The following is a 27189-nucleotide window of genomic DNA, read 5'->3' as shown; positions in this document are numbered from 1 at the left end:
TGTAAAGAATGTGAATACTGAAAATGTAATCCTATTTCTATAGAGAGTATTTATGAGGGAAGGTTATACAAATTTGATTGTAACTGACAATGGCACAGTTAGTTTCCATTGAGGTGAGAAGATTTCTGGATACCAATGGCATAAAACAATCCAGAACATCATTGTACCATCCTTGGAGTAATGGGTAGGTCGAGCTTTTTAACAGCACTTTGACGGAACAACTTCAACTAGCATTGGTAGGTCAATTTTGTTGGAGAAAAGTGATGGAACAAATGTTGTGGGCCTATAGAACTGCGGCTAATTTTGCCACAGGGGTATCTCTATTTGTTTTGTTTGATTCCAAATTGAATAGAACATGGATGGAATGGAGAGAACAAAAGGATAAGAGTATATCACTAGTGAGTGAAAAGTCACAGTGTGGAACTGATAAGTCAAGTAAGATGATCAATAATCGTGATTTTAAGGAGGGATGATGGGTCAGGATCAAGAAACCCGGTTTTGTAATAAAAGGTGAATACTAGTTTTCTCGGCATATCCAAATTGTCTGTGTTAAGCACAGTGTGGTTCATGCTAGCGATGGGCGAGTGTGGAATAAGGAATGGGTGGCTTTAATATCACGTGGAAATGAGGAGTTTGTTTGCATGCATATTGATAAGGATATGGGTTTATCAGTTGAGTAAAAGTTACTCTTGCTTTTACTTGCCATAGCACGAGCTCAGATTTAAATTTCTGAAACCTTTTACTGGACCTAACAAGATAATGCCTTTATTACTTCTAGTGGACCTCAGACCCCTCAACTAATGAACCCCTTTCTGACAGGACAATTTTGTCCACCCTTGCACCTGAATTCCGTAGTAAGGCAGTTTTGCTACAAAAGTAGTGTACACTCACAACTAAATCTTTGTGAATCTTGCCTAACATGTCTTGCAGACAGATGCAAGGCCTATAAAGCAGTCTTGTAGAGGCTTCCAGGTCCATACGTCACTAGCCGCTCTAGTCCATGTTTATTCTCTGCACTCTGCGACTTGTAGTTCTGTTTTCATAGAACAAGGCTATAAGTCCCGGATGCGGAGAAAAAATATGTAAAGGAGAAGCTGACCCTAGACCTAAGAAACTTGGCAGTGCTGAAAAAGAGCAGTTGGGTCAAACCTTGAGACGTCCAAGGTTACTGCCACAGAATTTAAAGGCACGCAAAGATGTGCCAACTGCGTACATTGTAACAACGTAATAGCAGGTGATATAGTACACCACCCCTCAACGGGGGAAACTATCAAATTGCATCACAGTTCCACTTGTGACTCCACTAATGTCATCTATGCTATTAAATGTCTGTGCGGACTTCTCTATATAGGGAAAACAGAGAGAAAAATTAAAACTCGAATCTCTGAACACAAAAGCACGATCCGTAACAACAACCAAAAGAGCAGTTTAGCGGTACATTGGAATAGGTGCAAACATTCCATTTCCCAACCTAAATTTCAAGTCATTGACAAAATGGTCCCAGTCCCGGGTAGGAACTTATCCAAATCTCTTCTACAAAGAGAGATATTTTGGATCAGGAGGTTGAACACACAAGATCCCCACGGGATAAATGAAAAAGTTGATTTAGCATGTTTTTTGTAAATCGATGCTTTTGCATGTTGTAGGAGACATATAGACGTCAATATTATGAATGTCCACAATTGTTCATATATTTTCATTTTCTATCATTTTTATTTGCAAGAGGCACATTCTGAATTCTTTCCTCTCTTTCTAACTTAATTTTGCACATTTTGTCTAAACTCGATTCTGTTTACTAGTTGCGTCTTTGGGAACAGTTTCCCTTTCGAAAATGGCGGCCGAGTTTCTTTTAGTTGCGTCTTTGTGAACAGTTTCCCTTTCGAAAATGGCGGCCGAGTTTCTTTTAGTCGATTGTTTTAGTCCTATTTCCTTGGCGATTACAATGGTTCCGTATAAGGCAGACGCCGCTTTGAAGATTTAGTACGGCTTTGGGGAGCTCGTTCAGCGGTTTTTTGGAGATTACGAGAAGCCAAGATTGTTTCATTGTAAAGGTGAGGGTCACTTTTTTGAGTTTATAGGAGCATACACGAGGGTTGTAGATATGTAGCAAAGTATGGTTAGTAAGCATTCTTTTGTGTATGTTTTTCCTACAGTTGATCCCGTGAAGGAGTTAGTGTTAACGAGGATCAGTTTCACTTCGCAGGTTAGTTGACTCGAGGGACGTTTGTCCTGCATCTTCCTTTTTTTTGAGGGATGTAGATTGTTTAGTTACGTTAGTGTTTTTTCCTCCTCTTTACAGCCAGGGAGAGTACCAGAAAATCAGGTATCTCGGTTTTTTTGCAGTTATTTGCTCACTACACTGGGTGATTGGTTTCTTAGTTGATTATCCTCTTCACAAACTTTTCCCTTTGATAGATGGACATTCATTTTTGTCTATGTGAAAAACTACGCTGAGTTTTTAAATATGTATCATATGTATATGTTGCTCTCCTGTATACCGACGTTAAAATGCCTGTATTCTTTTGATTCATTTGCAGAGAAGCCCCTGACGAAGGGCCGCCAAAGGCCCGAAATGCATTGGGCGAATATAAATCATTTTGAAATTCTGATACCTGTACTCATTGTAAACATTACTGTGAAGTGTACATTTTGATTAAATGAATTACTTTGAAAAGTTTGCACAGTGAAGTGAACATATGTTAATCATTATCTAACAATATTGTTATGAAATTGTTAAAAATTCAACAAGTAACTAAAATATTTTCAGCTGAGGCTGGTGGGTACGTTGCTCCAAAGCAAGGCTAAGTACTTGCATCTCTAAACATTTCATTCCAGGGTCTGCCCCGACAGACAGCCCCATTTCGGAAGCACCCCTTCCTTAATAAATTCCTAAAATTATTTTTGAAACAGATTTCTTAAGAAAATAGAGTGCCTTTCTTCTAATTATATAATCTGAAGCAACTTCTGTCCTTTTAGAAAGAGCACCTGCCTTAAAATGTCTTTTGACACAATAAGCAGCTTAACAGACAATCGTGCCAACGTTCTGGCATTCACAAACGAACAAGCTACTGAAATTTATTCTTTAATTCAAGAAGTAAAAATGTTCGATGTGCAGGGGAACACTCTACAGCAACAATTAAAACAATTGGAATTCCTCACAAAACGCCAATTAAATCAACGTCTTCATGCCTCCACGCTTGTGCAATACCATCGTGCCAAAAGAATACCCAGAGGGCTGAGATTATCCATTAAGCCCATGCTTTTTAGGTTCCATTTAAAGAAAGACTTTATGGATCGATGGTACGCTGTGTTGAATAAGTGTTCATTAGATTTAATACTGCTACTGGTAGAAGAATTAGCAGTCATTATTCAAGAGATCACGGAAGAGATCAAAATAATACAAACTGACATTGAAGTGAGAATGGATTCTGAAGATTGGCACAAAGTCCTGGAAGAAATGAATAAGAAACTAGAGAATTATTCCAAGGAAATACAAGAAGGGAAATTGAGAAAATATAAGAGGGACACCTTGGATTATAAACTTAACGAGGTTTATACATGGGCGGAAGTGTATGCCCAAAGGAGAGTATTCTTTAAGAAAAATCCGAATGTTTCCTCAGAAGAGAGTCTGGCAACTGACACTGACACCAATATTAATCGACCACCACCAAATGTGGATAAGTCCCGTGAAAAAACACCGGCAGAACGAGTTGGAACAACTGAAGGTCACGCTTCAACATCAAGTTCTTTTTTAACCCAGGTCACGGACAGCAGTTTACCCCCAGGAAAAACGACAGGAAAACCAGGAGAAGTAAAAGAAAGGTTAAAACCGACGTTGAGGAGCCAGAAAACAACTTAATTATCAACATCTCTTCCAAACAATTCTCGAATCATCAAATCAGGACTCTGAACAAAGGATTAGGATTTGTTCCCACATATCATACCAACACATTGGAAAACGAGATTACGTTATTCAAGTTTATGCGGGTCCTAAGATTGAAATATTTTTTTTCAACGTTTGTAACGACAGAGGGTCCTCTTCCTGAAAAAGAACTAGAAGAGTTCAGACGGAAATCCACGTTCCAAGCACCTGTATCTCACAAAATCCTGGATGCGTTTGAAAATCTAGTGAAGAAAGATCTGTCCAAGATGAATACGAAAAAGCAAACCAAAACTAATCTTACTAAATCTGACCAATCTATTCTTAAAAATCTTGCTAATGACAATGACATAAATATCAAAAAGGCAGACAAGGGAGGAGCTATTGTCATTATGGATCAAACATTCTATCATCGAAAAGTTATGGAACACATCTCAGACTCTAGCACGTATCTCCTTTTAGACGGAGATCCTATTAACCAACTTACAGTTACACTCAACACCATTTTAACTAAAGCCAAAGAAATGGGATGGATCACAGACTACACTCGATTATTTCTAACCCAAGAGAATCCGAGTACACCTGGATTATACATGCTGCCTAAAATCCATAAAGATCTTTTCAATCCCCCATTTAGACCCATAGTGACCGGGTGTGGGACCATTTTTGAACCCATTGGCAAATACATTGACTGTTTTTTTACAACCTTTTGTTCAGGAATGGAATTCCTATATCAAAGATACCACTCAATTTTTACAAAAACTACAAAGGGTCCAGATCACTCACGAAAGCTTACTGTGTACTTTGGATGTGAAATCCCTATATACCTCCATCCCTCATTCCGGGGGGATGGAAGCTGTTGAATGGGCATTATTAAGACAAACTACCTTGAGAGCAGACAAAATCTTTGTATTGGAAATGTTGCATTTCTGTTTGCATCATAGTTACTTTGAGTGGAACGATCTGTACTACTTACAACTCAAAGGTACATCTATGGGTTTTGCGGGGGCGCCCGCATACGCGAATACCTACATGGCCCATTTTGAAGATCAGCACATTTACCTCGACAGTGAATGGACGGATAACGTTCTGATGTATGTGAGATACATAGACGACATCTTTTTAATCTGGAAAAACAGCCCGGAAATGTTGGTCAAAAAGATATCGGAACTCAACCTAAAAAATGAACACATACAATTTACGAATACCATCAGTAAACACTCATTATCTTTCTTGGATGTATTGATAAAAATCAAGGATGGTATTATTCAAACAGAAATCCATCATAAACCCACTGACAAGAATAACACCTTGAAATTCACCAGCTTCCATCCACAAAATTTATTGAAGAATCTTCCTTTTTCACAATTTTTACGTGCTAAAAGGATTTGTTCGTCTGAACAAACATGTCAAACCAACACAGAGAGCATGAAGAAGAGGTATTTATCCAAAGGATATCCTGAAGTAATTTTGAATGAAGCAATCACCAAGACCCAACAAAGAACAAGGGAAAGTCTACTACAACCTGCACCTAAGAAATGTTCCACTAGACAAGTCTTTGTGTCTAAGTATTCAACAAGTTCAAAACAAATTAAACAAATCATTATGAACAGATGGGACATGCTGCAAAACGAAGAGGATTTCAAAGATCTTTTTAAAGAGAAACCTTTATTTGCGTACAAAAGATCGAAGAATATCAAAGAAATTTTATCTACCACGTCCACGGTTACTGCCACAGAATTTAAAGGCACGCAAAGATGTGCCAACTGCGTACATTGTAACAACGTAATAGTAGGTGATATAGTACACCACCCCTCAACGGGGGAAACTATCAAATTGCATCACAGTTCCACTTGTGACTCCACTAATGTCATCTATGCTATTAAATGTCCGTGCGGACTTCTCTATATAGGGAAAACAGAGAGAAAAACTAAAACTCGAATCTCTGAACACAAAAGCACGATCCGTAACAACAACCAAAAGAGCAGTTTAGCGGTACATTGGAATAGGTGCAAACATTCCATTTCCCAACTTAAATTTCAAGTCATTGACAAAATGGTCCCAGTCCCGGGTAGGAACTTATCCAAATCTCTTCTACAAAGAGAGATATTTTGGATCAGGAGGTTGAACACACAAGATCCCCACGGGATAAATGAAAAAGTTGATTTAGCATGTTTTTTGTAAATCGATGCTTTTGCATGTTGTAGGAGACATATAGACGTCAATATTATGAATGTCCACAATTGTTCATATATTTTCATTTTCTATCATTTTTATTTGCAAGAGGCACATTCTGAATTCTTTCCTCTCTTTCTAACTTAATTTTGCACATTTTTTCTAAACTCGATTCTGTTTACTAGTTGCGTCTTTGGGAACAGTTTCCCTTTCGAAAATGGCGGCCGAGTTTCTTTTAGTTGCGTCTTTGTGAACAGTTTCCCTTTCGAAAATGGCGGCCGAGTTTCTTTTAGTCGATTGTTTTAGTCCTATTTCCTTGGCGATTACAATGGTTCCGTATAAGGCAGACGCCGCTTTGAAGATTTAGTACGGCTTTGGGGAGCTCGTTCAGCGGTTTTTTGGAGATTACGAGAAGCCAAGATTGTTTCATTGTAAAGGTGAGGGTCACTTTTTTGAGTTTATAGGAGCATACACGAGGGTTGTAGATATGTAGCAAAGTATGGTTAGTAAGCATTCTTTTGTGTATGTTTTTCCTACAGTTGATCCCGTGAAGGAGTTAGTGTTAACGAGGATCAGTTTCACTTCGCAGGTTAGTTGACTCGAGGGACGTTTGTCCTGCATCTTCCTTTTTTTTGAGGGATGTAGATTGTTTAGTTACGTTAGTGTTTTTTCCTCCTCTTTACAGCCAGGGAGAGTACCAGAAAATCAGGTATCTCGGTTTTCTTGCATGTTATTTGCTCACTACACTGGGTGATTGGTTTCTTAGTTGATTATCCTCTTCACAAACTTTTCCCTTTGATAGATGGACATTCATTTTTGTCTATGTGAAAAACTACGCTGAGTTTTTAAATATGTATCATATGTATATGTTGCTCTCCTGTATACCGACGTTAAAATGCCTGTATTCTTTTGATTCATTTGCAGAGAAGCCCCTGACGAAGGGCCGCCAAAGGCCCGAAATGCATTGGGCGAATATAAATCATTTTGAAATTCTGATACCTGTACTCATTGTAAACATTACTGTGAAGTGTACATTTTGATTAAATGAATTACTTTGAAAAGTTTGCACAGTGAAGTGAACATATGTTAATCATTATCTAACAATATTGTTATGAAATTGTTAAAAATTCAACAAGTAACTAAAATATTTTCAGCTGAGGCTGGTGGGTACGTTGCTCCGAAGCAAGGCTAAGTACTTGCATCTCTAAACATTTCAAACCTTGAGACACCCAAAGAGTGATGGATGGGAATGCATGAGTCAGGGTTTCCTTTCCACTGGGATCGCTCTGGGTAGCTTCGCATTGCACAGGTGTTTACTTGTCTGGGCTAATACAGAACGACACCAGTCACACGGATACCAGTCCCTTCCCTGCACACGGAAACAAAGCAACACCCAGATCGAAAACGTTGTGACACACGAAATAGTTACAAGAAAATCATTGCACACTTCGGGAACGTCTCACATTACTTTAATGCAATCTGTGCAGAGTAGAGGCAAAGCTACAAACTATTGCATTTATTTTGCAATTTTAAAAAGAGACAGAATAAAAGACCAACATGCAGCAGACTTGCCCAGCCAGAGTAGCAGCTTACCCCTCCAGCAGTTAATGTTTAAAGACCCGAGTTCGCCTCTCTGTGGGACTGAATGGTTTTTCATTTAAATCGTTTTTAACTTTATTGATCATTTCAAAACAATACAACTCTAGCCTGCCGTTGCAAAGGCCCTGATCCCGGCAAGGAAAGCGGACTCCTAGAGAACGCTTGGGTAGTAAAAGAGGTGATTATTAGTGTAGTGAGCCCGGGTGCCACTGCACCTTCCGCACAGAGCGGCTCTGCAGCGGTTTGCACCCTTCCACCCCTAGCATGGAACCTGAGGCAGACGATCCCTGGCGCTCCAGTGTGTAAAACCAGAGGGTGTGTAGAAGTGCAGATTAATACCCTGGCACCCCTTGCTGCTTTTCCGGTGCTTCTTGTCCTGGTAATTATAGGCTGTGAACGGGGGCAGGCAGGGCAGCCATCACCTCTCCGAGCCCTCTCTCAGCAGTCACAGCCCAGAATCACACTCCGAGCATGGAGGCAGGCCGGATGCTGCTGCTGCTGCTGGCCGCAGCCCTGTGCGTGCACCCAGGTACGACCCCGAGGGCTCTGGGGCTGAGGACGGGAGAGGGAGGAAAGTGGCGTGAGTGTGAGTGAGGAGGACGAGCAGTATTCCTATCACAGTCAGTGGTTCAAGGATGTTTGCGGCCATACTTCTCATTCTTATAATTATAGTTATTGTATGTCTGTTATATTATAGCATTGCCATGATTATTGTCCTCGTGTTCACGGCTCCTATAAACAGTGGCTGCTCTGATATTACTGTTGCCAGCCTTCTCGCTCGGTTTGTTGTTGTTACACATTTCGTGATAGACATGCTGATGTTTGCTATTGTTGTTATTATTAGTTAAATAATTAATAACAAGGTGATATCTTTAATTTCTTTGGTTTCAGTATACTTATTGATTCTGTTGCACTTGCTGAAGATATAAGTCATGATGGTGTTTTTTATGTCAATAATTACTTTTATAATCAGCATATTAATTATGTATTTACTTATGTCATTTGATTGTTGTTGGTATCATTCTTGCTCCTATTCATATTATTATCATCCTCATCATCATCGTAGTAGTAGTAAAAGTGGTACTATCACTGCTATTGCTCGTCATATTATTATTGTTACTATTATTATTATTTTAGTATTGTTGTCATTGTTATTATTATGATTTTTATCACGAATAATACATGTAAATAAATATTTGTCGTTTAATTAATACAAATCATTACAATCATAGGGATTAAAAACAGCATATTTCTTAAAACAGAGACTTCAAACATTTTGATCAGATACATTACTGATATTACAATAATTTAAAGATCACATGCCATGCAGGACCATTGAAATTTCATAGAACTTCAAAAAAATAGTATTCTGTTCGCATCCTAATTATATCAATCCATTTATTTCATTGTTAGTGATAATGTCTCTATATAAGATAATATCTGCCATACCAACAATCATAGCTGTCATACCCGGCCTGTGATTAAAGTGCTGTCGCGCCGTCCCTTCGTACGAGCTATATTTAGTGGAAACTCATATCAAAATATGATAATAATAAATAGTACCTTAATCTATAAGGTACAACCCTGCCTATTCCCAGTATTCACCCTACCTACTCCTATAGTACGGACAAAACATCATCCTGGATAAAAAAAAATCAACTATCAGGCTGACGGCTTTTTTCAAACTAATTCCTACCTCCTCTTTCATAATCCTGGCACACTCCTCCGATGCAGCACCTAGACGCCCTTGGGCATTCGAGAAAAATATAAATCTTACAATCAATGAATCATCAACTTGACAAAATGCACTGTTATGTTAATGTTATGCCCTAAAAGGCATGCTATAATCGCTTGCCTGCACGTTCTCACTCCTATTTCCTTAAAAGTTGATTTTAACAGTGTTTGCCTCTCTTGCCCCAATCTAGGGCAGATACATACAATATGCAGTAATGTTTCATTGACATAGCCACATCATCTACAGTGTTGTGATTGCCAGTTTTTCACCCATCTTGGCGTCCCATCCTTTGTTGGATAGCTATCAAATGTTAACATGAGAAATCTATCCATCATAACAGGTTTTAAATGAGTGGTTAGGTAGGGTTGGGACTCCATTTTATTATACGAGTTAATAATCAACCAGGCATGCATTGTTGTGCAATCGCCTCCTGGTCAGATAAAATTGATAACATTTTAGTAGATTGATTTAAAGTCTGTTTTAAAACAATTTTATTTCAATCCAGATGTTTCAATGGCAGGGATCTAAAAGTGTTTAAACTCTCTGTTAAATATAATCTCCAGGCTCTGGCATACTCTTTCTTTTTAATTTCTTGCCAACATAAATCTGCAAGAGAGCCGGGATCCGATAAATAAAGTGAAAATAAACATTTCAGAAATGCAGATTGTCTTGCAAAGAATGGTTCAACAGGCCAAACTCAAATCTACCACTTGCATGCCCTGCGTTTCTCGGAAACCTAAATATTGATTTAAAACTGTTTCATTAGTAAGTGCTGAAGGAGTTTGTTATCTTTGCCCCGGAAGATTATTGTGGGAATCTGTTTTACCTTCATTACCTTCAGTAAATGTTTATGACTCTGGCTTGCTAGCTTATCTCTCAGTGATCAAACAGCAAATGAGAGTGAAGTTGCTTTGGCCTTTAGGTTGAATAAAATGTTGTTTAAAATTTATGCTATCATCCAGCATAATTCCTAAGTATTTATACTGCTTTACTGATTCAACCGATAACCCATTGATTTCCCATAATTTCTTTTCCACTTTATTTGATCCTATCGTCACAATTTTAATTTTTCTAATATTCATTTGAAGACCATTCCACAATGTATTGGTTAAATGACACTATCAATCTTTTAAGCCCTATTGGTTTGTGGCTTAAAAATATGGTGTCATCTGCATATTGCAAATATTTTACAGCAAGACCCGCAAAATCTGGAGAGTGCATATGAACCTTTTGCAGATAGTATAGTAAATCGTCCATAAAAAGGTTAAAAGACATGAGGCAAGTACACAGCCCTGTTTGAGGCCACTATGTGTTTCCAAACGGCGTATGCTACGACTTCCATCACCCAATTTCTCCTGCACCCATAAATAAAGGAATACGATCATATCTAAATGCTGCTTCGGTACACCCCATGCTGATAGCTTTGCCCAAAGCAAGTTACAAAGAACAGAGTCAAATTCAGCTTTTAGATCAACAAAACAAATATAGAGCTTTTGTTTTTTATATTTTGTTCTCTCGACGAGCAAAGTGAGTAGTAACAAATTCATAATTGTTGACTGCCCCCTGCAAAATCCGTTAATCCGTTTTGGAAGATTGGAATCACTTTCCTTTTCTTCACCCATTCTTCCAAGTCCCTAAGTAGACCTGTTGCAAAGATTGTCACCTCTACATCGGTTAGTGTAATCAACCTGTAATTGGCTGGATTGTCAGGTGGGCCACTTTTGTAAATTGGCTGTATAATGCTGCCTTTGCCAGGATTCAGAGACCAAATTAAATTTTACAACGTCTTTAAATAATTGTGATAACATTCTTGACCATAAGTCTATCTTGGCTTTAAACACAGCATTCGGGATCCCATTTGGACCTGGCGCCCCGTTTGATTTGATCTTACTTATCGATGCTTCAATGCTTTTACCATATCCTCTTGCGGTGACTAAAACACTAGCATTTGATTGCCACAAAGATTTTCTTTTTCATGATCCTCGCTGTTTAAATTAGTTGGCGAAGCAGAAGGACATACTTCAAAAGCTGAGCTTAGTGCATTTACAGGAGAAGCCTCATACAGGGTGGAAATGAAAGACTCCCAATCTGACGTGGTGATGTTAGTACTATTATTTTCCTGTTGCCATAGTCAAGGTAAATTAATTGTGCCCCAAAATGCTCTCAAGTTATTGAATTTACTAGCATGCTCTCATTAACCCATAGACCTTCATGATATGCCCTTTTTGCCTTCCAGATCTCGTTTCTATAAGCTTTTCTTCGGCGTTTCATTGAGTTTACGTTAATGGATTTGATGACACTATTTGGTTGATAGCAGATTGCCCGGGAAGCCTTTATTAAATGCCCTCTTTTGTAAATATAGTCTATGTGAATACCAGGTGTTTCTTTTTGGCTTAATATTATTTCTCCTAGGTGTTGTGTTTGCCGGAAAGCGATCCACTAATGAAAAACAAAGACACAGCCAAATTTCAACCATTGATTTTTCATGTTATTGCTCATTCAGTGCTAATTCTATTTTTTGATCTATATAGTCTAAAATCTCTTCTTGTTTTACTGAGTGCCATGCCAGCCTTCTCAAATTATAAGCGATAGGCTCTGAGTCAAGAGTTTTTGGTTTTGGTAAATGTGCCACTGCGAGTAATAATGTAATGGATTGGGGATTATGGTCCCTTTCCAGTCTTGGAACCACTTGAAACCCAATATGGTTGGTCGACAATTCATTTGAGATAAAAGGTATAATCAATGATGGAATGTTTTCATGAATTTTTAAATATTGTAGCACCAGCCATATTATGTTGGGTATCCTCTCGTAGCAGCATAAGATCACATTTTTGTAACTAGGAGCGAAACCTCTTAGATAGGACTGTGTCTAATAATAATTTATGAAGTCTTACTCGTTTCAGAGTTGTAAAAAATCTCTGGTTATATGTTGTTTTTAGTGGCTGGATGATAAACAGAAGTGAAGTGACACACTACATGGGTTACATGTGGAAGGGAGTGTTTGAGAATTATATGTGCATGAATTTAAAACTAGGAAGGGATTGATATGATTGGATTATAGCGCGTTGCTGACAGTTTGACAGGTGATTCTCTGGCTATGGAATAACTAGCCAGGCGGGGGATCCCCGGGGTTCTATGAAAGGCCGGGCGGCAATGCTGTGGCATGTGAATTAGCCTTCAGCAGCAAAGTGTGCATTGATTACACAGCAGTCATTACACTAACATGCTAATAACTTATCAGTGGTGATGTGCTAGTTAAGTATTTGAACATTCTACTGTTACTTTCACAAGATAGATACAAGGAAGTTTTAACAATATTTCGCACATTGCATTGCAGCAGCCACCTTGCTGCGCTACACTGCTTGAAAGGGAGAGAGCAGATTTATGTCCTATTTAACAATATATGGCGCACTGCTGTCCTCTTCATGAGCGGACGCACTTTTGGCTGCCTAGCGCCAACGCAGGCACCCTTACATCATGGTGCAAGGGTGCCTGCGTTGCAGGTAGGATTGTTTTTGTGTTGGAAGGGATACCTTTCTGCACATAAGCAATCCCCAAATTCTATTTCCTCTTTCTGTGTGTGTTGCAGAATGCAGCACACTCAGAAAGAGGAACAAACGAGGAGAATTAAAGAGATTTCTCCTTGTTACACCTCCCCTAGGAAGGCTTAGCATTTTGATGTATTCCCAGCTTTACCACTCAGTAAATCTAGGAATGTGCCAAAGTCCATGGGTGGATGAGTGGGAACACCCACGCTTCACCCATGGAACGCCTCCCTGGGGCAGAGTAACACAAGGCAGCAACTTGTACTGCCTTTCATTACTCCATGGCCACGCAAAGCCTTACGTGGCTTGGTAAACATTATTTTAGTGCTGCGTTGCCCTTCCATTAACTTGCATGAAACAAGGGCAATGCAACACTTTGTAAAATCTAGTACTAAGAGTGTTATAGCAAGGATCTATAAACATACAATTGGGTTAACGTGAACAGCATTACCAATGTACACAGAAGAAAAGCACATTTAGAGAAAGAATTTAGCAAGGCTGTATTTTCCAATATCTCACAAAAAAGATTTAATCACTCATGGTAACTCATTTTGAGTGCTCTGAAACTATTATATGACTGTGTAGAGTTTATTACACTCTTCACACATCATTGCAAGTGGCAATACTGCAATGATTTGCAGCACTTCAAGCAAAATATAACTCAAACACTATACACTCAAAAAGTATTTTTCTGACCTTTTGCTGTAATTCTATAACAATGCGTGGGGGCACCTTCAGGGGTGCCTTACCTCAGCTGATAGAAGCGCTGGTTCTGATGACAAGTTCTTCTCGAAGTGCAATTGCATTTGTATGCACAGGGCGAATTAAAAACACTTTGGTTCAGATTTATCAAAGGATTGCGTTGACCCTGCGTCATGCTTGGTGTTGTAGGGGCAATACAATCCTTAAGCCAGATTTACCAAGCCACGTAGGAACGTGGCTCCCCGTTACTTGGTAAACTTGGAGTAACGCGAGGCTGCACAAGATGTGTGGCTTGGTAAATATGGATTCATATGAGGCAGAACAAGTCGCGTGGCTTGGTAAATCTGGAGTAACGCAAGACAGCACAAGTCGCGTGGCTTGGTAAATCTGGAATAACGCAAGACAGCACTAGTCGCATGGCTTGGTAAATCTGGAGTAATGCGAGACAGCACAAGTAGCATGGCTTGGTAAATATGGAATAACGTGAGATAGCACATGTCACATGGCTTGGTAAAAATGGAGTAATGCGAGACAGCACAAGTCACGTGGCTTGGTAAATCTGGAGTCACATGAGGCAAAGCGAGTTGTGTGGCTTGGTAAATATTGAGTAATGCAAGACAGCAAAAGTCGCCTGGCTTGGTAAATATGGAGTAACACGAGACTAGCACAAGTTGCGTGGCTGGGTAAATCTGGAGTAAAGCGAGACAGCACAAGTTGCGTGGCTTGGTAAATATGGAGTAACGCGAGACAGCACAATTCGCGTGGCTTGGAAAATCTGGAGTAATGCGAGACAGCACAAGCTGCGTGGCTTGGTAAATATGGAGTAACTTGAGATAGCAGAAGTCGCGTGGCTTGGTAAATATGGAGTAATGCGAGACAGCACAAGTCGCATGGCTTGGAAAATCTGGTGTTACATGAGGCAGAGCAAGTTGTGTGGCTTGGTAAATATGGAGTAACGCGAGACAGCACAAGTCGCGTGGCTTGGTAAATATGGAGTAACGCGAGACAGCACAAGTCTCGTGGCTTGGTAAATATGGAGTAATGCGAGACAGCAGAAGACGCGTGGCTTGGTAAATCTGGAGTCACATGAGGCAGAGCAAGTTGTGTGGCTTGGTAAATATGGAGTAACGCGAGACAGCACAAGTCACGTGGCTTGGTAAATATGAAGTAATGCGAGACAGCATAAGTCTCGTGGTTTGGTAAATATGGAGTAACGCAGACACCACAAGTCGCATGGCTTGGTGAATATAGAGTAATGCGAGATAGCACAATTTGCGTGGCTTGGTAAATCTGTAGTCACATGAGGCAGAGCAAGTTGTGTGGCTTTATAAATATTGAGTAATGCGAGACAGCAGAAGTCGCATGGCTTGGTAAATATGGAGTAATGTGAAACAGCACAAGTAGCGTGGCTTGGTAAATCTGGAGTAATGTGAGACAGCACAAGTCGCATGACTTGGTAAATATGGAGTAACGCGAGGCAGCGCAAATGATGTGGCTTGGTAAAACTGCTTTCTGGACTGTGTTGCCAGTGCGACACCATGTATGGCCCAAGGGCAATGCAATCCTTTCATAAATCTAGCCCCAATGTTTACTGGGATGCGCAGGGGAAGAGAATGCATAACCTGGGATTATATTTTCAACAGGAGGGAAAAACAGAAACTTAATTAAGCAGCATTTGCCTCCTAACATTAACCACAAATCATGGAATTTTCCTCCTGCCAAACATTTGCCAGTATAGAGTTTTTAAATCACACAGATGTCAACAATATTCAGAGACTTAGGGGTACACAGCAATTATTGTGAATCTCTTCAAAGTAGTACTTTTGCATAATTTATCTTCAGGTGTGCTACACTAACACGTGTATACCAAGCCAGGGCCATATTTTCCTTTCAGTGCCTAAAGAATATGTGCTGGTGTCCAAAATTGTTCTAAGGAGGCTGCAGTACTTTTCCTACTGTCGTGGCCCACATCCATAACACATGGGGCTCACTCCCAGCACTGGTGTGGCAGCCCGATGCACTGCCTCTGTGGTCATCTTAAGTCAAGTAGTCAGGCCCTCCCACCAGTGGAATCAAAGAGGGCCCAAGTGACTCACCTCTGGAGCTGCCCTTGACGCACTACTGATGAAGTCCTCCCAGGAGAAGGCGGCATCAAGAGGAAGGAGCTTGCGATCAGGGCACTGTGGAAGAGTCTTCACTGTCCCAGAGAGCTGGCGCTCCCGAAACACCCAAGACACCCAATCATTCATTGCTGACAAACAGCCATGGGGCACTTCACCTAAAGCAAGAAGGCAGCATCAGGAGGAATGAGCTTGTGATTGGGGAATGTGTCTACACTGTCCCAGAGCGCTGCCTCTCCTCAACATACCAGTTCATCCCAATCATGCACTGCTGACAGACTGCCTTGAAGCACATCCTTCTAGCAGGACAAAGCATCAGGAGATACTAGCTTGCACTGAGAAAATGCAGCTAGAGTTTGGGTTGTGCCACTCATTATAAGAGATCTCCTCCTCTTCCACCTCATCCTCCCCCTACACTCTTCTGGGCACTCTCTGCTTAGTAAGTCTGTGGAAGCACATCACTCCTAGCAAAATACAGCACTCAGGAGCCTGCACAGAGAGTAAAGGGCAGGAGTGTAGCACAGGCCCCTTCAGCCGTGTAGGTGCAGGGGGCACCAATCCTACAAAGAGGCTCCCAAACGCTTCAAGGGGCCCTATCCAGCCCGAGGTCAGTGAATATCTGTGAATGTGAGATATTAGAGACTCAGCACCCCCCATTACATTCTGCATGGGGTCCCCATCATTTTGCGTTACACCACTAGCAGAGGGGTAGAGTCTGGAGCTGTGCTCCCAAGTATCTGGATCTCCTACCCACAAGAAACAGAGAAAGCAATCCAGAGAAAGAAAGGCAGAAAGAGGGAGACAGAGGGAGGCAAAGCAAGAAAACAGCCATTGAAAAGACAAGAGCAAGAGCAAATGGAAAAGAAAAAGAGAATAGATCGGGAAAGGCAGCACTGGAGAAAGTAGAGAGTAAGGGAGAGATGAGATAGAAGAGATTAGGAGAAAGAAGACAACTAAAAGCAGGAGAGGGTGACAGAAACATAGAAAGGCGGTAAGAACGAGAAGGAAGCAATGGAGAAGGCTCTAAGGAGATAGTTTTGAGGGCTAATGGTGAGAAAGAGAAAAAAAGAACCAAAAAAGTGAGGGCTAGAAGAGACAGAGAAGAGGGAGGATGAAAGGTTATGGAGGGAGAGAGGAGATATGGAAGGTAGAGAGAGAAAAAAGGAAAATGACAGGAGGCTAGAAATACAATACCAACTGAGAGGGTTAGAAATGGGGCTTGTAGTTCGCTGAGGAATGCACCTAAGCCAGGCAGAACCCACCACTCTAGTCAGGGCAAGTAAGTTACACACCAAAAATAACCTGTGCTCACCCTCTGATAGCTTGACACAGAGCAGTCAAGCTTGTCATTAGAGGCAATGTGTAAAGCGTTTGCGCAACACCCTCATACAACTAACACAATAAATACACCACAAAAGAGACTCTACCTGTGAATATATAAAAATATGTTTCTGGATTGTACATGAACATATACCAGCACGACATGAACCAATAATCACTTTGCCAACGAGGCAATTGTCAAACATCACAATGAGTGTAATATGAAAAAGACTGCTATGTTACAACCATCATGATGCAACATTAAAGGGCAGACTGTGCAGTCTCATTATATCGTATTCGTTGTCCTAAACAAGTCAAGGAAAAACAACATGCATCAATATATTAGTGCTGCTAATGCTGCAGGTAATGACCAAACTCTTAAATTATATGTAATGTGCATAGTGTACCAACCTGTGATAGTACTTGTTATGCTGTCAGTGCAAGAATCAAAACGTCATACCTTAGCCCATCAGGGACATGCAATGCAGCTCTTAGGTTAAGAGTATCACATCACTTAGATCACCATATATCACTATAACGATCATTGATCTCAAAATATCCCCATGAGCACTTAGGGTAACTCCCTTTCAAATGCAGGCAACACATCGAGGCAGCGCAACTCTGCATCTATTGCATGTTAAGTGGTACAATGAGCCCCATGGAGGTAAATGCTGCTATAACCTATAGGCCACAGGGACAGCCGCGTGCCTACTACACAGAACACAGTACTTTTACAGTGCCATTCCTTTCCCAGAAGCGCAAAGGATCTAAAACATACTTGTTGCTAAGTTAACAAGATATTAACTGGTCCAGAAACCCCTTTTCCAGTAAATGTTTCCCACTGCATTTATAAGGGACCCCTGGGATCAAGTGTACTAACTGTCCCAAGCAGAATTAAAAGGAGAAAATGTAAGGAAACCACAGAAAAAGGAAACATGCATCATTAGCACAGGGAGCCAGCAGGAGCAGAAAGAGAGGGCTACAGTGCCTAATTTGACCCAGTGGTTGCCGGTGTGAGGGCCCCTTATTTTTGGGGACTGGCACTTATTTTTCGTCATCAGATATTTACCAAGCAGAAGAGAGGGAAAAAACACAGGACCTGATTCACAAAGGGCCTCCTACTTGTGACGGAGGCCCCGCAGTCGTGACCAAAGCCAGCACTTATGGCTGCTGGGCCTTTACCCCGAGTGGGGAGGCCGTTTGTGAATTGGGCACACAGATGGGAAAGACAGAAGAGAAAGATGCCAAAAAGGTCACAGAGAAAGAAAGCAGCAGGGGCGGCTCATCCATACAAGCGTGGGGGGTGTTGACCTCCTGCTGCCTGCCACTTACACCCGAAGTGAAACTAAAGCATTTGGTTCCTGTAGGGGCGGGGCTATGGAGCAGTGTGCAATTGGTTAAGGCTGTATTAAAACACTGCACATGTCAGATTGGGCGAGTTTTTGCCTTGGCCAACCAGACATGCGTAGTTCTGAATTCCAAAATAAACTCTACTGGGCGCTGAAAGAGCTTAAACACAGCCCGATCAGTCTCCAACGGAGCGTTATGTTTCCCTGGCCCAGCCAATCGTGGCAGTGCTATTATGCTGTTTGGAATTAAAAGCAGCATGACAGCAGTGCTAGGATTGGCTTGAATACTAGTACCCAGCATGCACATCGTTGTCTAGCAGCGAAAGTCCTGAGGATCAGCTCATCAAGGTCATAAAGTCATATATACATTGCAAAGGTGATCGGTGCACATTCTATATAAATAAAACATTTCTATAAATAGAATGTCCCCGAGCAACTCTGCAATGCAAATTTAAGCATGTCTGTACTTTAGGAAACAGCAGGCTTTGTAGTGCCTCCGTTCTGCTACGTGATAGGCTCTGCGGGGTCTCTATTCTGCCCTGTGGCAGCACTGAGTACTGTCGCTGTACTTTCCTATGACGGGCTCTGCGGCTCTGCCCTGTTGCAGAACTCTGCCGCATTCCTATCTTTCTTGCTCCACTTTAGCTCTCTTCGGCCCGTGAATGTCTTTCTGTAGCGCCTCTATTCTGCCACGCGACAGGCTCTACAGTTTCTCCGTTCTGCCCTGCAACTGCACTCTATAGTGGTTTGTTCTGCCCTGTGACAACACTTCGCACTTTTCTGTTATGCCCTGTTACAAACACTGCAGTAGCTCTGTTCTGTGACACGTTTTGTGGTGTCTTTGTTCTGTCTTGTTATATTCTCTGCAGGATCTCTTCTCTGTCCTGCTGTGACACATGTTATTGCCCCCTGTGCTGCCTCACCACTTTTCGCTGCTGGCAGCCGCCACTGGAAAGCAGGAACCTTCAAGCATGAGATAAAGGGGTAGGCAATGTCTGGTAGTTGATTAAAGAGGCACAAAGTGGTTTTAAGTCTATCAGCCTTGGCATTCAGCGCACTGAGAGTTTCTAAGCAGAGTTTTAGGCACCAGCACTCTTTCCTTATAAATGAAGCTCTGGAGGGCCACAGCTGTACAGTAACCCTTGTGCTGTTGAATGCAAACACTCCAGGGAACACTCAAATAGCCAACTGAATTAGATAAGCGATAAATAGTACAGTGGGCTGAGCCAAGACATGATTGACAAGGTGCAAAGCCAATAACTGAAAGAGGCTGGGCAAAACAATCCAATGGTTGAAAGGGACAGACCGGGAGCCCACTCTATGTATTATCAACAATAGATCTGTTTGGATGATGTATTACACTCCGCCAGACTCCGTAAAATGTATGCAGCAATCAACCCTCAATGCTTTCGATGTCAACATACTATAGGGTACTGGACACATGTGGTATTTACATGCGCTCACTTAATGAATTTTTGGAAAAGTGTTTTTTGGGAAATTGGAAGAAGTCTGGCAGTCGATCTTCCTCCCGATGCCCCTGCTGCCCTCTTAGGGAGAGTAGAGGCTCGAGATGAACTTACTCTCGGCCCACGACAATTTATCTTTATTGCCACTTTGGCTGCTAGATGGTTAATTCTTGCCAATTGGAAATCAGTAAATATACCCACAACTTCCCAATGGTTCAATAAAAGGCAAAGAGTGTTCAGGCGAGAAACTACATATGCAACAAGCATTGGCATAGCCAATAGGTCTCGCCTTTGGGACCTTATAAGTGTTTAGTCATGCAACAGTTGATGTTGTTGCACCAAGGATATTGTGTTGCATAACTAAATACTTCTAAGGTCCCAAAAACGGACCTATTGGCTATGCCAATATTTTGTAGAGCGCAGCGGTCACCATAATAGAGTTTCTTGGCACTGGTGTCAGCTTTTTAACATTTTACGAAATGACATCAGGTTATCTAGACTAAGAGAGGACAGAAAATGGCAGAATATTCCAGTGCCTGGCTGCAGCCACAGTAAAGACCCTACAGTCAGTCATGAGGTGGGCCTTTGGTAAATTAAATGTAAACCTGATTTATGGCATTAAAATTGTGGATTGCATTATAACCCACCTAGGAGGCACCTTGACTAACCACTGGGTAGTCTAAGCTGAAATTACAACCTGTTGACTGAATATCACGATGAGGACTAGAGAGGTATGACTGACGTAAGGATGTGTGGGGTGCCTTAGCTAGAAAGCAAGTTTACAAACCGTCACAAAGCTCACCCCTGTGTTGTCTAATTTTAACTGTTCATGTCCTGCAGAATGCCTCAAGGAAGGTCTTGTCGTCTGCACTGCCTCCAGCTCCTAATTCCCTGCATGTGTACCGGTAGGTCCCAACCCCCAGCTCGTCGCCATGGAAATGAACACAGTAACCACCAGATGACATGGAGTTGTACTAATGACATGTAATTGATAAATTAGCAGTCCGTAAATGTAAGCAGAACCTCTAAGGTAGAATCATAGGTAGCTGTTTATATCCGCCTCTGGGGTTCTAATGTCTCAGGAAGTCGCTGAGCGTCGTGAATCAATCAGGATGAAGATTAATAACGTCTTATTAACTTTAAAAACAGCACAGAAGAAATGAAATAATCGTGAGGTCCTTGGGACAGAGACAGCGAGAATAAGGGACATTGGCAGCTTAGCTACAAGGATTTCGGGTAGAAGCACAGAAAAGTACAGTTGCGCTTACAGGACAGAAAGAATTGGAAAACGTGAAAAGTTCCACTGCACTCCTGAATTAGGCTCCCTGACCTCCTAAATCGCCCCATGTACGTCCATGATTAATACATCTTAAACAGCTGAAACACAAAGGAGAGGGTATATCGCCTTACAGCATATGAAGTATCGCCTACTTATTTACCCACAATTGGTTACCTTATCAAGTAGCTAACTTAAAAATCTCACAACACTAGAAAGCTATGGGGGCGAATACGTTTATCACCATGCTACTGCTGTTACACAAACGGGGTTATAGTTTTGTAATATTTCTGTGGCTAGCAGGTACAATGGAAGGAAGGTGGGCGTGCAACTTGCTCTGATAGGCTCAGCTGAATGAATATTCCCCTCAATGTATTCAGATTACTAGCATTTTAACATGGGCTGTAATGTGGATAAAATGCATTTTGAGGTGTATTTATTCGGTCTCCAGGATAGCCGCCAACACACCTCACTTAAAAACAAGTATTGACAAGGTCAATCGATCTGGTATTGGTTGTAAGCCTCTTTACTTTGTCAATGCTTGTTTTGTCACGCAGTCCAATTGAAAGACTGATCTTTCACTTGGAGTGCAAGACAACACAAGCATTGACATTCACTTACAGTGAAGGTAGCCAATAGCATTTTCCTTTAACCCCTAGTGCTCCACGTTATAAAATAAAAATACATAGCCAACAGATTTTAATTCCCAACGTTACGTAGGAGCATAGAATGTCCTCCGTGCTTTTGGTGTAGATTTAAGAGGTTTAAGAAATGTAACATTATTGTTGAGTAGGGCAAATGTGCGTTTTATTACGGGCGTGCGAATACGTGTTTATTTTACGATTTGCTATGATGTATGACTAAGGCTGGGGATCTTCCCAAACTAGTATACACGTACATCCCAAGCTCGGAAAATAGTTTTTGAAAGTTTTGTAAGATTGAGCATCATAATGGGTTTGGTTGCAGCACAGCCCTGCTGTAGTAAATACACAAGCAGGTAAAGCAGCTCAGACAGGAATGCTAAAAAGACCACCCCTCCATCACACTATTCTAACTCTGCATGACCAAGCAAGGAAGATGCGTCACCCCGGGGCTTTTTATCCCCTCACGAACAATGCATTTCACATATCACAGCTACCTTCACCATAGGTGACTGTATTTTGGTCTTTCACTTTGCCTAAAAAAAAAAAAAAAAAAGGACTGACAACGCAGAGAGGCTGACAGCAAAGCCAGATGGGCTGGCTTTGCCAATGCTTGTTTTTAAGGTGAGGTGCGCAAGCTGATGTCTTGGAGTTTTAAGTCCACATGACGGCCACAGCCAATGTTAAACTACCAGTACTTAGCATCGCATTTTTAAGGGATAATATGCCACGCAGCGCAATTCAAGGAAGAGACAGTTCAACAGCTTCTCCCCACTAAGGTATAGTTCCAAATATTTGGTAGGCTCAATCCATTTAGATTAAACCAACAATTCAAATAGCGAAATAAGGCGAAACATGAATGAGTCAAATACAGTACCTTAATATTTCCTCTTTTATTATATAAATATCAGTGTATCCTTTACTGTAAGAATATAAAATGTTTTAAGAGGATCTTTTTTGTACAAATTCACAAACAAGTACAATTCGCCTGTAGGGATTTGATGTGGGGAAACTTTCAATGGTTTGGGCCGTTAAGGTTTACGAACACAAGTGGTGCGCACGCAGCAGCGCTCCAAGTGAAAGTAATCAGAAAGCTGGCAGCTGTGCACGTTCACGCTCGCGTGAACTCAAGCATTAGGCCAGCAAAAGACGGTGGGAAGCACTTTTAAAATCCCACTTACAAAAGATCGAGCAACAGCGCATGCGCTGCTGTAGGCTCGACCTAAAAAACAGGGAGTCCAGAGCGGGTTTCCCTTTAAGTATTGCTTTGCGCTAAAGACAGCGAGTTTAAGGAGACATCGGCTAAACAAGCAAAACGAACACAAGGGTGGTGGGTAGAGGGTTGAGTAAGCTACGAAAAGTATAGAAGACACTGTGGAGTTGTTGAAAACAAAAAAAACATGGTAAAAGACGTGACAAAGAGCCAATGCAAAGACATCAATGTACGGTCCAAAAGCACGTTTTGCCCTCTATATTTTGCTGATGAACACAGCTTATTTCTTTTGAGTTTTTAGATTTGCTGAATGTTTTAATTTCAAGCGCGTGAGCTCATTGTATTGTTAACATACACAAAATTTCTTCTTTTGCCTACGGAATCGCACAGCTGACAGACTTTTTATATCCTAAAAATGCACATTATCTGCTCTGTCAATTTTTGGATTCCTGCGCAACAACAATCGATGTAAAAAGTGGTAGTTTTCAAAAGTGGAAACAATGCCGATGATCACGATGACAATAAATAATGCCAGTGACTGGGCATACACAAAAGAACAAAAACAAATATAGCTTCAGTGTCTATGGCTTTCTTCCTTTTATTCAATAATATTACTGCTCTATAGATCTCCGAGGTGGTCTCATGGTTCAAGTGACACGATGGCCTTGGGGTAGGCAGAGGGCACAAACTAATAGTCAGCATCAGAAAGTCCAAGCCTTGAAGGCGTTAAGGAATGGCTGCAGTGTTTCAATGTCTCAGTTTGACAGGGACAACTCCGCTTCAATTTTGAAATTGTATTTGTGCACAGAAGACCAAAGGCGTGCTTCCACGAGTAGTAAAGAGGTGTCAGTTACCATGTATTACTGACTATGTTAGAATAAGCGCTGTGGATCGGAAATGGTTGGAAAGTAACATTTCTGCTCTATGAAAGTAAAAGACCTAGCAAGTAATGCACTCGTCTAGCAATCAGTGGAGGGAAGTCAGAGGAAGGGAAACGGCATAAACATGTGGTGGCACTCTGGACTCTCTTCCGTCCTTTTTAGGGCTCTCACCTATGAGAAAGCTTTTACCAGTCCTAGGCGAAAGAATAACAAACAAGTACAATTCGCCTGTAGGGATTTGATGTGGGGAAACTTTCAATGGTTTGGGCCGTTAAGGTTTACGAACACAAGTGGTGCGCACGCAGCAGCGCTCCAAGTGAAAGTAATCAGAAAGCTGGCAGCTGTGCACGTTCACGCTCGCGTGAACTCAAGCATTAGGCCAGCAAAAGACGGTGGGAAGCACTTTTAAAATCCCACTTACAAAAGATCGAGCAACAGCGCATGCGCTGCTGTAGGCTCGACCTAAAAAGGGTGGGTTCATTAGTCAAGCTAAATAGAATATGGAAGTATTGGAAGTCATTGTTTTTAGTGGTGGGTTAGGATATTTGCTACTATAGTTTTATATAAAATGAATTCTAGCATTGTACTATTTGCAATGAATTTTCTATGTATTTTCCATGTCTATGTATTATTTAACTGTATGAATTTCGTTCTCTATATGCATTTATATTAATATTTGAAGAGAAAATGGAAACGCCTTTTTATGCTAGATTGGAAATAAAGAATAATAAAACAAATACAATAGATCTCTCTGACAGCTGCACTGTGAAAACAGCGACTTATACATCTCAGGGACTGAACAGTTGAATTGACCTTTGTTCTTAAACTATCTTTGTCTGCATAGCTCCTACATTATTTTTCATTTGCTCCTGAAAGTACATTTGTTAGCAATACCTTTGTCTGCTTTATTCAGTATTGCTTTGGTTCTGTATAATAATCTACTGAGTTTGTACCATGAACTGAACGTTCTGTGTAGTGCCTTAGTTTTCAATTACTGAACTGAATGAATTAAAAAGCATTAAAATGTAATCTAAGACAAATATTAAAAATTTGTACACACATCTATGGATGGACTGGCTGCTGTACAGTTTTGAGAGTGGGTTGCCCAGTCTAAGCTTCTGTCTCAAAGACACAAAAAAACAATAGTGCACTCATAAGGTGCAACTCGCCGCCCCCACTGAAACAACTCCCAGTGAGCTAGCCAATTGCAATTAATGTGGTTTAACCAAGGGGGTAGCCTTTTATTCAAACAGTCACATTGCATCAGTGAGAGATGATAACCATAGTTAAGCATACATCATTGTTATGAGAATACAGTAAGATCGGCCATACATTGTTATGAGGATACAGGACATAAGCTTTAGCAAAACAGTTCAACGATTGTACAGGCATTAAAACAGTTGTCTCCACCCATTACAGCGCAACACTTCAGAATGCACTTGTAAAATCAGTCCCAGGCATTATTGTTGTGAGAATACAGTACATAAGATCAGCAAAACATCTCAAGAATTGTACAAGCAATACAACAATTAGCAACACTTCGGAATGCAAAAGTGCCAGCAGGCCCTTTTTCCATTTCTCAAGCCCTCAATCCAGGGCATCCGGGGCATAACTTTGCAGCAACTTCCCCTCTATTACTCAGTTACCCGCAGTTACACATACCAGGGCACTTCATAGCGATTTGTCCCTGCCGGGGTACCTGTCATCAGGCCAAACCCCCAAAAGTTCCACTTTGGGCATCCAGGGGTAGGACAGAAAGGTCCAGGACCACCAGCAGGTCAGTCCCCCCTCCTGCCTGCCCAGTGCTGGCACAAAAACACTCCTCAAGGGGGTAAATTCAGTATATCAGTCGAAATTTTTGGTATCCCCCCCCTTTTTCTGCTGCAATAAATTCCGCCAATTCCTCCTCCCTCCAGCGGTGGGTGGGTATTTGATGCAGTCTTCAGGCTGGTGCGCGGTGGAGAGAAAAAGAGGCCGGTCTCCCCTCTTGCAATGCCTTAGAAGCCTCAGGGCGCCCCCCAATGACGTCACTAGCCAACATCCCTGTTCTCATCCTGAAAACTGAGGAGGGACTCTTGCTTTTAGGCTCTTGCACTTGGAGCGACTGAGGGCGCCCCACCGCTATTAATGGGGGCGCCTGGTCAGTAGCATGAGGTACAATTTCTTTATTAGTTTTTAGAATGTTATGATCTCTACTAGCCACCTTTAGTTGAAAAAATGGTGTGTTTATAGTGCAAAAGGTTTAAAGATAGGATGTGAAATTTAGAAAAGTTATGGGAGACGTGCTTTATGACAAGGGGCCGAGCTATTTTAGGTGGTTTCCCTGAGATAGTTTACAACTTTGCTGTACTGTAAATGATGGCATCCAAGTGGATTATTTTCTTTGTTACACCATGAATTATTTTTGGGAATTCACATATATATTCTCTAAAATAAGGTCAATTAAAGTACCTAAAGGTGATTACTTCATGTTAGGCAGGCTGTAGTAGGATTTCAGGGCACTTTCTTGCTGTTCTGTTTTTGGCGCAATATTTTATTTACTGACAAGACATTATGATGTTCGAAATAGCAGTTAAACAATTGCTTGCTTTTTTATGTAGTGTTGCTGTGTGTCTTCATTTGATAGAAAGGCAGAAGGAAACAAGCAACAGCAAAGCCAATTAGTCGTGCTTTTTTGTATATCCCAGTGCTTTTTGCTAACGATGAGGAGCATCAGCAAAAATTAACAAAAAACCACCAGCACAGTGACGTGTGTGTATGTTTCACCACGCATGCACACATATGTGTCATGACACTGTAGTCGCCCCAGCATGAGGATGTATCTGCATGCTCGTGCCATCTGCTTGAGTGCACCATAACACTTTTACAGGTATGTCTTTTCTGACAAACCCTCATCTTGGAGCAATTAATCCAAAAAATGTGCAAAGAGCACAAAATGTGAAAAAAAGCATTGAAAGACAAGGAATTGCTGCCACCTGCCCCTCCTTAAAATAATTGTTTTTAAATGTTAAAATGATAACAAAAGAAAGTAGATCCCTGAGTGGAAGCAGAGGAAGGGTACAAGTCATCCGATCAAAAAGATGCCAAAGAAGCTATGCCCCCAAGCAGCGACAGACACAAGAAGAGGAAGGAAAGCCATCAAATAAGAAGCAGGAAAATAAGACCGTCATGGAAGACAACCAGTGCTAAGCAATGGGCTGACTCGAAGCCCAATGCAAGCATTGGTATTGTACACAATAGGTCTTTCGACGACAGCTAAAGGTGTCTGAAGGCGAGACCTAAAGAGG

General features: G+C 41.3%; 1 protein-coding gene across 3 annotated transcripts in view; it reads left to right on the top strand.

Annotated features, from left to right (window-relative positions):
- Positions 1-7511: 7511 nt before the first annotated feature.
- LOC146830611 (ly6/PLAUR domain-containing protein 2-like) overlaps positions 7512-27189 on the top strand; it is a 480941-nt gene continuing 461263 nt past the window's right edge. The window contains exon 1 of one of the 3 annotated variants that reach the window (XM_085604799.1): positions 7512-8183. In XM_085604799.1, coding sequence (XP_085460925.1) covers positions 8126-8183 — 58 coding nt within the window. In that variant the 5' untranslated portion in view covers positions 7512-8125. The remainder of the gene's footprint in view (positions 8184-27189) is intronic. The other 2 variants (XR_014961461.1, XM_085604800.1) reach the window with 2 other exon arrangements.

This window comes from Triturus cristatus, chromosome 5_1 (genome assembly GCF_964204655.1).
Source record: "Triturus cristatus chromosome 5_1, aTriCri1.1, whole genome shotgun sequence".
Lineage (NCBI taxonomy): Eukaryota > Metazoa > Chordata > Amphibia > Caudata > Salamandridae > Triturus > Triturus cristatus.
The sequence above is the reverse complement of the archived record's forward strand: the minus strand, read 5'-3'. Positions and strand labels throughout refer to the sequence as shown.